Genomic DNA, 11,027 nt, shown 5'->3' on the forward strand with positions numbered 1-11,027 from the left:
CGCGGGGCGCCGCTGGGGGCCGCCGTCCTGCCGCGGGAGTTCCTCGGAGTTCCTTCATTCGGCAGCCCGGGCCACGTCCCTTAGCTAGCCTGGGTGAGAAGCCACTCTCTGATGTAGTCGGTAGTCCCTAAGACACGCATGCCTGCGTGGGAAAGAAAACAGAAGGGACAAAAAAGCCCCTAGCAATATTTAAGTACTATATCATGTCTATAAAAATGATTTTTGTAATGGGTTTATGCGAAGAGCAAATAAAATACCATTAAAATAAGAACAGCACTTCAAATAACTAAATGGATTCCACTCAAACATTACAAATGGACCGATTTACACAGGGTGAAATCCTGAAGCAGATGTGTGTTTAATCCAAAAGTTATGTGCTGGAAAACTGAACACCACTTCGAATAAAATGCTTGTCTATGCCGTGACAGCCAGGCAAACACAAYGGGGAAGGGGCGATGCCAGCAGAGCAGGAGCAGAGCCGCGGCCGCCCCGCGCSCAGGCTGCGACGGTCACCTCGCAGCCGGTCATCACCTTGCTCACGACCCCGACTGGCTGCTGGCACGGGGGGCAGCGCTGGGGACAGAGATTCTTCTGTGTTTTCTGTTAGCTGGGTAATAAGCCAATGCACGGGCTTGAAAGGCGTTAGCTTGGGATGCCTTAATGTGCTGGACCGGGCTGTGTTTAGACTGAGTGATGGGAATGTTCTGGCATTGAGTGATGCTGATGTTTTCGTAAGACGTTTGTGAGGTTAGGCTGTTCTGGTGCTAAGGATTTTCCTAAGATACTGTTAGGGTCACAGTGACCTCAATAATATTAGTATGGAGGTGGTGCAATGTGAATGGATTAATGTCCATTCGCTTGATTAAGGCACATTTAAATGTGTTTTGAGCTATGTGACTGTATGTCCCCATTATGAATACTTAAGTTAGATGTAACATATAAACGGTTTTATATGAGGTATGGTTATTGGGAGCAATTCCCAAGGTACCTTCAACATCTGTTAGTTATTTTGTTTTGTCAAGGCAATCGAGCTGCCAGCATGAAAAAGGCAGCAAATTGCTAGCAATGTTTGGCTTTGTACAGGTTATAACATTTTCTTGGAAAARGGCTATTCATTTTGTCTTGATTTCTGCTGGAGTAAACCTACTTCTTCCTGTAATAATTTCAGTGTGACTGCTAAAAAATGAACCTAGCAAAAGGACAGAGGTGTTATTGAAGCCCTATCTAATCTCATTTTAACGTTTCAAGACAGAAGACCCTTGAGGAGAGAACATCTCTATGGTTTGGTCCTCTCCCAGTGGCAGACCAAGGCTTAGGCCATGTCTGAAAAACGTTCCYTTTTCCCTCTGTCAGGTTAGCTGGGGGAGGAGGCAGAGCCGCTAAGTTCACTCCTGGACTCGGGCAAAACTCCGAGACCTGGGGCAGTCTTAGCACCACCGTAGCCTGGGACAGGATGGGCCTCGAGGATTTAGCACTGCCTGAGCGCAATGCCCTTTAGAAACACCATCGGAAAAGTGAAGTGCTRTATCGAGCAACCTCTTGGTGCAGAGATCACTGTAGTTAGGACCATTGTGCTGAGACACTGAACAGGAATCAAGATCAGGACCATATCAGAACATGGGAGGCCACGTTACYCCCAGGAGGCCTTTGAAAGAGCTAAATCCCCGGCCAGCTTGTGTAAGGGCAGTGCCTGCAATGCCACGTTGTGTTCAGCTCCCCACTGACCAGCTGCGAAAGCCCCCACGTGCTGAGACGCCCGCCAGGCCCTGGTGCCTCCCCCCCGAGACACGGAGGACAGCGGCTGCCCTACCGGGCAGTGGTGACAACTCCTTCTCTCACGGTCTGGAGCCTGTCAGGAGACAGCTCCAGAAGGCAAAGCGCCAGCTGTACGTTGGGCAGTTCGTGTGTGCTCACGATGCACAAAAAGAAGCACAGAAGCCTGTGGGGCACCTGCTTGGTTTCTGAAACCTACAGCTGTTGTGTATCCTGCTGCCTATGGCAGGACAGTCCAGCTCAAAACGCATCTTACTGAGAAGCCAGGGCCAAACGGTTCAGCAAGGAAGAGCTGAGCATCAGTGTTGTGTCCATGTGGGTCCAGCACTTTCCTAGAGCCGTATCTCAGAGAATAAGGAAACGTTTAAAGGTTTTCTTGAATGGAGGGCAGAAGGGTAGAGCGGGTGATAACTGTGTGGTTGAAGACTTGATGGGTTCCCGCTCACTGCAACGAGCTGTGCAAAGAGAGTGGGAAGTTTTCCATTGATTCCTGCAGGACTCGGCTGTTTCCTTGCCTTTGGCTGAGTTTGGGAAGTCCCGTGCATGCCCGTGCCCGAGGCACGAGGCAGCCTGCACCCCACCAGGCGCGCGGGAGCCCTGCACACCAAGAGCCATCTGCAGCAGCATGCACCCGGCTGTTTGTAAGCCAGCACTCTTAAGACACCCAGCAAGTTGCCAAAAATGGGTTTGTTCAGGCCGTTGCCGTGCCCTGGGCCGGGGCCACGGCGCGCAGGAAGGTGCTCGGCCCGCGGCTGGCTGCTTTCAGCGGCCCGAGAGCGGCGCGCCGCCCGCTCGGCCTGTTTGTCACCCCCGAGGAAGACCCAGAACCGCTGCGGGGCAGGAGGGCGAGGGCAGCGGCCGCCCGGCCCGGCCCGGCCCGGCCCGGCCCGGCCCCGGTGGCCGGCAGCGGCCGCCCCGCGTGTCCCGTGGGGCGCCGCTAGGTGGCGCCATGAGCCCGGGCAGCGCTGCGGGCGGCTCGGCCCGGCTCGGCTCGGCTGCCTCGGCTTGACCTGGCTCGGCCCGGCTCAGCTCGGCTTCACCTGGCTTGGCCCGGCTCGGCCCCACTTGCTTCGGCTTGGCCCAGCTCGGCTTGATCCGGCTCAGCTTGGCTCAGCTTGGCCTGGCCCAGCCCCGCTTGCCTTGGCTCACCTCGGCTCAGTCCAGCTAGGCTGGGCACGGCTTGGCTCGGTCTGTCTCAGCTTAGCTTAGCTCAGCTCAGTTCAGCTTGGTTCAGAGCAGCTCGGCTCAGTCTGGCTCAGTTGCATGCAGCCCTGCTCAGCTCACCCTGACTTTGTGCGGCTCAGTTTGAGTCGGCCCAGCTCGGCTAAACATGGCTTGGGTCAGCTCAGCTCAGCTTGGCCTGGCTTTGCTCAGCTCAGTCTGGCTTGTTTGGGCATGGTTTGGCCCACCTTGGCTCATCCTGGCTTGGCTCAGCTCAGCTTGATCTGGCTCAGCTTGGCTTAGCCTGGCTTGGCTCAGCTTGGCTCAGCTCAGTCTGGCTTCGTTGGACCTGGCTCAGCCTGGCTCGGTGCAGCACAGCACAGCTCAGCTCGGCCCTGGCTGAACACACTGCCCAAGTGCCTCCTCCCTTGGTTTCTCGTGTTGCACTCTCGTAGGGGATGGAATCAGGGCTGCGAAATGGCTCAAAGATCATCAAAGTGTTTAAATGAGTTTAAAAAACTCCACGTATCTCTGTACGAGTAGCAGCTCCAGCGTGTTGGTCCAGTGCTGGTGAACGAACCTCGTCAGAACCAAACCAGTCTGCCACAGGGCACGGGATAGAAGCGTCTGAAAGTAAAATTTTTGCACTTCTACCTGCCATGCTTATTTGTCAATTATTTATTACAGACATCACCCAAACCACAGGGTTTTGAACATATTTCATAACAGTCATTATCTGACCCTTTATAGCTGCCTCCTGTTAGCAACCGCTGACGTCTCAGCAGCGTGCTCAAGTGCAAAGGCACAAGCGGAGACTGTCCCTCCCCAGGGTGGTTGACTGGTTTAAAAGATTTCAGTTTATAAAGCATCCAGGGGTCCTGGCTACTGCTCCACCCTGCAGTCATGCTAGTYGGAGCCCTCTTTACCCTTCGCTCTCACATATCTGTGCATGAGAGGTGCCTACCACGAAAACAAATGTTCTTAGAACATGGATCCCTGCCTGCCACTCTGTTCTCCCAGTGCCGAACACGGCTTGCCTCCATCCGGGAAGGCCAGGGTCTGGAGATCCATTTCTCCTGCCTCTTCCTCTCCCTTACGCAATCCTGGGCTCCTTCTGATCCACAAGGCACGAAGGGAGCAGGAACTGGCAGTAGCTCCCTGGTTGGACTCTCTGAGCCATGGGAAAGTCGCAGTGGGTGGGAGAACAGGAATAGTCATTCCTACAGCTCCCTCCCAGAGCCGTAAATGCGAAGCTGGGGGGATGAGAGAGACCAAGAGGGGAAGCATGCAGCGCAAGGGGCACTTTGGCCATCCCTGCTTGGTACGCGGGAAATGAAGGCCGGTGGCCGGATGACACGGATGCCCTGAGGCCGTTCCCACATGCCACTACTCAGAGCCAGCACGTCCTAACCAATTCCCGGGCAGCCCCACTTTCCCCATGGAGCATGACACAGAATGAAAGCAGCTGGAAAAAAGTAATTGTAAAGTCTAGGGTACAACAGAAGAGCTCTTCTATAGACGTTTATTATGTGTAATGTGTAATTTTAATGGGAAAAAAACATGATCAGTAACTGCTTCCTTCTCCAGTTAGACCCATCTCCTGCCATGCAGCATAAGGCTTCCCTTGGCCTATGTTGCCTGTAGTGATATTTACCGTGTCTTCAGAGTAAAAATACTTAAAAATACCTAGTTTCTTTGTAGTGATCTGTTACTGTCTATGCATTTGCTGCCCAAACCTCTTCCTACTGTATTTTCAGTGAGGGAAAGAATTAAAACACATTGCTCTGTGTCACAGTAACTTAATTTGCTGCCCTTCAGGAAGCTGCCTGTGAGCACTTACAGGTTTGCAGCGTTTTTTCCACTGGTTGCAGATTTTACCTTGAAGTCCCAGCTACCTGATCTGCAGCTCCAGGACCTCTGAACAGTTCTCCTCCTTCAGAGATTTCCTATGTGAATTACTGACCTCTATTGCTGGGAACTTCTGATACTTGTCAGGGTATCCGASAAATATTAGATCACTGTTCTCTGTGATGGACCTCTTCAGAACTTGGATACTCCATAAAAAAAAGCATTGGCAGAAAATTATCTTTATTTTCCAAGATCTGTAACCAATTTGTCAAACCAGGAGAAAACGATTAGCTAGGAAATGTCAGATACCTAAAGAGAACTTCTGGAAACATAGCGGACAGCAACTCCCTTGCCATTTCTTTTGGTATGCAAGAAAACAGGCTAGCCATAAAATACAACACCACCTCTTACCATCCCTGCTCAGAAAGCAACCCTCACCTCRCTAGCTGGCTGACTTCAGTATGGACTTTGTCTGCCATACAGGAGTCAAGATTGCAGCCACTGCTTTGCCTCCTGTGCTCCCTCTCACAAGCGCTGGGCGTGCTCTGCCTCTCTGCTCTTCCGCAGAGCCCCCGCGTGGGTGCTCTGACCTCCAATCTCCTCCAGAAAATTTTCCGTCTGGTAGGAGAAGGTATTTTGCTCATGTTGTCCCACTGGCTGGAGGCACCAGTGCCAATCCCCAGGTGTCATCTCTGCAGCACCGGGTAGGGCAAAGAGCAGCMTGTAGATAAAGCAGGGATTGAGCAACCCACCACTGCAAAGGCCAAGCATGCTGGGTCAGAGGTGAGCAGAAAATAAGCAGAAGACTAACAAATACGCGAGCATCACCATGTCACATGGGAGCAAGGGGTGAGGGAGCTCTGAGTCAGGAGGAGGAGGACTTTGTTTTGCAATGAAAGAACTGCACGAGGCCAGGAGACGTGGCCACAGCCAGCAGCCCAACAACCTGCCACGGTGGCTTGCAATGCTGAATACTAAAGATGGAGTTTAAAGAGAGGGGAAAGGATGTGCCCACATTTTTTTACGTTAAAATGAGAAAGATCTCAGGTCTGAGAACTAGRGGGCATGAAAGGGAAGCCATCCTCTTCCTGAGCTGAGACATTGTCCCTGTCTGATGTTTCACAAATACAGTGGAGAAGGGTGAGTGGAAAGCAGCAAGCTGAAATCCAGCCTCTGCCAGGTACAGCTCACGAGTTGTTGCTGACATGAGTTTTGCAGCTGTATAAAAAGAGAGCTGGAGCTAGGAAGAAGAAAAAGGTAGAGAACAGAACATGCTCAGAAATAAACTTCCATTTTACTTCTCTATTTTGCAGCTCTGCTTAAGCCAGCCCCGCAGGCACAATCCTCCTACTCCGCTGAGGCCTTCCTACGTCGCCTCCGTGCCCTCCCTCAGTCTGCCTGCACGCACAGGCATTGCTCTCCTCTGAAATCGTTACATGCTCCTCTTTAACTCACTTCCAACACACTGGCTGCAAAACCTTGATCAAATGTATGCTGTCAACTTCTGGCATTAACGTCTTCCCTCCTTGCCCCCCTTTGCCACTGCACATGGTGGTTTTGGACTGCGGCTCTCTGGGTGAGCAGCATGTTTGCACTGTTTGAAGCACGCTGCAGCGCTGATCTTACTGATCTGCTAGGAACTACTGCAAGGCAAATAACACAAGACAAGTCTGCAACAAGAAGCATCACAAATCATAGCCAACTTTTTTCTAGCATACGAACCTTGGTTCATAAACCTTATTATAAACACTTCAGTGTATGATGTGTCACTATTAAATKGGTATCTTCTCTAAGCCGCTATCCTTCAGGGACAGCTGCTGTAGCCTGAAGTGCAGGACTGGAGAGCTCGTAAGAAACAGTGGAAAAGAAGACAATTTCCAGAAAGAAGATGCCTCTGCAATGCTTTAGTGTAGGGCTGAGCATGCAGCTGGAAAGTTGTGGCTTTACTGTGCAGACGGGAAACTGGAGAGGAGAATCTAAGTCATGCCAGAAATGAACAGTGAACAGGAGATTCTTCCCTCCACCTTTTCCTCTTTCTGGTGTCATTGTGCTATACTTCCAGTACTTATATTGTTTTACACATGAATCCGGAAGCATCTGGATTTTATTGCATCAGAAAAATATTTTTTTCTGCTTAAAAATATTGATGTTCTAACTAATTTGTGAATGATGCTGTCTCCATCCCTGACTAGTTCTGAAAAGGAAATCATGGAATTACTAGAAAGCAGGCACTTTTCACAAAATGCTGACTTTCTGCTGAAGATCATTCTGTCAGGAGACCCAATACGAAAGTACTCCTACCCTCAGGCGTTTCACAGGTGACACCAGTGCCTGGACCCCTCAACAGGGGGTCTGCATCTTCAACTGCTGCCTAAAATACTTCTCTAAAGAGAAGGTTTTTGGGGAGGATTACTAGCAGCCCACACACACGTGGCCAGGCCAGGCCACGGCAGCCTCAGGCAAAGGCTCACGTGTGCTCGGGCCTCTGCCCAGGCTGGCTGGGGCAATCCTCCATGGTGTGTGTCTTGCTCTGCACCCATTCACGCTTCCAAAGCCCCATTTCTGGCCATGCGTTTATTATGACAAGTGCAGAAACAATTTAAAAGAAACCAGAGTTAGCTCAAAATTGGCTTGCTGAATGTGAGGGCTTTGGAGAAGAGGTTCATTCTGCCAGCAACGGTTCCCATGAGAAGTTGCGACTGGATGTTGCTTCCCCATGAGTGGATGTTGGGCTTTGAGGAGAGCTGGAGGAATTTTAAAGAGATGCAGGTACAGTGGGGAGGTGAGGGGGGAGATGGGAAGGAGGCGACAAGCCAGGCATCCAACCTCAATTACCTTTCTGGCTGACGTGTGATCTCCATGAGTACAGAATTACTCAGCACTGGCCTTGAAAGGAGGTGTGGGCCATACCATCCCTGATACGATCTCTTTTCACACGATAGTTGCACAGACATTTTGTTAGCGAAGATCAGCCCAGGCTCGGGTTTGCACTTCTGCTGGAGAGCCACAGAGAATAGGGCAGAAGGTTGAAGAGAGCAAATGCAAGATCCCAAGAACATCTTGAAAATTTGCCCAGGAGATTTACTAGTTTTAATGTTCAGTTTCAGCTAATGGCCACGGCAAGCTAGAGACCAAACATGCATTTTTTGGGGAACCAGCACTGCAGGAGACCTTCTGCTTGTGAGTCCCAGAGACATTTTGGAGGTAGAAAGCAAATGGGACCAATTTCCACAAGTTCAGTTGCAAGGCCCAGTTAGGGCAGCCGTTGCATATAACTGCCAGATGAGAATGCAGGATAAAGACATAGAAAGAGAGAGTAAACAGCCCGAAGAACAAGCCCTGGCTCACTACAACTTGCCAGTATTTGCACCCAGTACAGATGTTTGTATTTGTTAAGGTATGGGCTCTAACTATAACCTGCAGACCAGATCTCTGGCCAGGCCCAGCTCCAATTTAATCTCTGGTACACTCACCAAAGATTAGCCTGGTAGATAAAGATGGAACTAGAAATATTTGAAGTCTGCAAACCTGTTAGGGTACTTTTGTTATGGAAAGAAAAAGTCATTGAAATATGAGAAAAGAAAAAGAAAAAAGAAGAAAAAAGAAAAATAAGAAAAGTCCGATGGTCTACTGCCTGGTTTCTGAATTCTTCCTCTTTTCAAAGTTCTGAGGTTTGAACATTATGAACAGTTGACTGTTTGAATCGTATAATGCAATACCTGTTCCTCTGGCTTAACGTTACAATATTTCCCACACCGCAGGATTGCTTCACATTATTCTGAGAGGCAGTGTCATTTTCCCTGCAGTGGTAGGTCTTCTTTACTGAGGCGAAGGACACTCCTACTTCCTTTAATTATATGTTTTGTTTTAAATTAATGTCCTTTATTCTGGAGATGAATCACCAGCTTGTAGACAGGTAAATGTGGGAGTAAGAGAGAGAAAATATAAGTTTGATTCCCAAGGTGGGTGTCTTTAATTAAAACGGACACCAAGATTCAGTCTTCCTTCCCAAACTCACCCTGAGATTCTAGAAACATGTGGATTCCATGTTTCTATGCACATATCTCACTTTCTTTCTGACTCACTTTAAATACAGCCCCCTTCAGTTTCCAAGCACAAATTCCCTATCACTTGTGTACCCTGACAGTTGCACCATATCATGTAAAGTAAATATGCCAAGACAAACGTTAAGGCCATCATCCCTGCGTGAAGAGGAGGGGAGGGGAGCGCAGGGTTTGTTCGGCTTTCTAACTGCTCTCAGCCGCAAGAAGGAAGTCTGGAGCAGTGCCGTGTCCTGCTCCAGCTCCGTTTCACCAAGTTCCCTACTTGCTATTGTAAAGTGGTTCGGAGCACGTCTCCATGGGACAGTTTTGCCTGCCAGTGGGATTTACTTAATCAAGCACTGGCCTGAGAATAACAGGATCTGTCTTCTATTTGCAGCTTTTTCCCTGCCTTGGCAAAAGAGCTCGGAAAAATCTCTCCTGCCTTGATTTCCCCAAGGGTAAAATGGGACCCAAACGGGATTTGCACCCACCTCTGCATGGCACTTTCAGCCCTACAGCACTACACCCTACCCGCAGATGCAAAACATCCAGTCTGTACTGGCACCAAGGCAGCAGCAGCGTCTCCTAACAGGCGACACGCGCGTGCCTCCATGTCCTGCAGACCCTCCAGGGCCGAGCAGTGTCCGCTGGCATCTCTCACGGATTTTACAACAGCTCAGAAAATCAGCCGACAGGAAGAAAGGCTGCCCTGCTCTTTCTCTTACCTGCAGGACTGTGAGAGTAAGTCCCCTCCCTCAAAAGCCAGCCCTGCTTTATTCCGGGTGGCTAGGTACAGTTGCACACGCACACACCCCCAAGTGCCTCCTGCGGGGCCAGCGCCAGCGGTTGCGAAGTGTGCAGCGTGGCAGGCGGCCAGGCGCTGACGTTCCTGTTGCTATGGGATCCACCGCCCCTATAAATAACTGAGCAAGGGAACTTTCCTAAGTCAGAGACTTTAGGACACGGGACCTAGAACCAGATGGTCCGGAGGCGAAACACGGGCTCGAGCAGCACCAGCAGGAGCAGTAAAGCCCCGCCGTGCCACAGGAACTGATCCAGCCCCAGCGGGCAGCGCACCTGGGGGCTGTACCCAGCACCAGAGACAGAGGCAGGGTTTGGAGCCCCCCACCCCAACGGCGGCAGCTTAATCCTCTGCCGGGGGGGCCCCCCTGCGCCGTCTTCTCCTCCCTGCATCCCCCTTTGCTTTCATGCAACGCCTGGTGGCCTGGGACGCAGCATGCCTCCCCATCCAGCCACCTGCCTTTAAATCCATGGAAGTGGCTAATTTCTACTACGAGGCGGACTGTCTGGCTGCTCTGAACAAGCTGCACCCGCGGGCGGCCGGGGGCCGCTCCATGACCGAGCTCACCGTAGGGGACCACGAGAGAGCCATCGACTTCAGCCCCTACCTGGACCCCTTAGCATCCCAGCAGCCGGCGCAGCCGCCTCCTCCCGCAGCAGCAGCAGGGGGCAACTTTGAGCCTGCCTGCAGCAGCGGCGGCGGCCAAGATTTCCTTTCCGATCTCTTCGCCGAGGACTATAAAGGCAGCGGCGGCAGCAAGAAGCCCGACTACACCTACATCAGCCTCGCCCGGCACAGCCACCCCTGCGCCAGCCAGAGCCACAAGCCGGGGGGGCTGCCGGGCTGCTTCCCGCCCCAGATCGTGGAAACCAAAGTGGAGCCGGTCTTCGAGACCCTGGACTCTTGCAAAGGGCCCCGCAAGGAAGAAGGGGGAGCCGGGCCGGGACCGGGGGGCATGTCCTCCCCGTACGGCAGCACCGTGCGCTCCTACCTGGGTTACCAGTCGGTGCCGAGCGGCAGCAGCGGGAACCTGTCCACCTCGTCCTCCTCCAGCCCCCCCGGCACCCCCAACCCCTCCGAGTCCTCCAAGTCGGCCGCCGCCGGCGGGGGCTACTCCGCCCCCCCGGCGGGTAAGAACAAGCCCAAGAAGTGCGTGGACAAGCACAGCGACGAGTACAAGCTCCGCCGGGAGAGGAACAACATCGCGGTGCGCAAGAGCCGCGACAAAGCCAAAATGCGCAACCTGGAGACGCAGCACAAAGTCTTGGAACTGACGGCCGAGAACGAGCGGCTGCAGAAGAAGGTGGAGCAGCTCTCCCGGGAGCTGAGCACCCTCAGGAACTTGTTCAAACAGCTGCCCGAGCCCCTGCTCGCCTCCTCGCCGCGCTGCTGACCCCCGC

At 52.1% G+C, this 11,027-nt stretch overlaps 1 protein-coding gene across 1 annotated transcript; it reads left to right on the plus strand.

The window, feature by feature from the left end:
* Nucleotides 1-9,783: 9,783 nt before the first annotated feature.
* On the plus strand, nucleotides 9,784-11,021 carry CEBPB (CCAAT enhancer binding protein beta). Its single transcript, XM_085314043.1, has one exon. The coding sequence runs from the start codon at nucleotides 10,034-10,036 to the stop codon at nucleotides 11,018-11,020; it is 987 nt and encodes a 328-aa protein (XP_085170169.1). The 5' UTR covers nucleotides 9,784-10,033; the 3' UTR covers nucleotide 11,021.
* The last annotated feature ends 6 nt before the right edge of the window (nucleotides 11,022-11,027 follow it).

This window comes from Rhea americana, unplaced genomic scaffold (genome assembly GCF_003343005.1).
Source record: "Rhea americana isolate MKP2758 unplaced genomic scaffold, rheAme1 scaffold_4, whole genome shotgun sequence".
Classification (NCBI taxonomy): domain Eukaryota; kingdom Metazoa; phylum Chordata; class Aves; order Rheiformes; family Rheidae; genus Rhea; species Rhea americana.

Bases quoted from the DNA above. Each gene is read 5' to 3' on its own strand.
- CEBPB (XM_085314043.1), top strand. From the start codon at position 10,034: ATGCAACGCCTGGTGGCCTGGGACGCAGCATGCCTCCCCATCCAGCCA.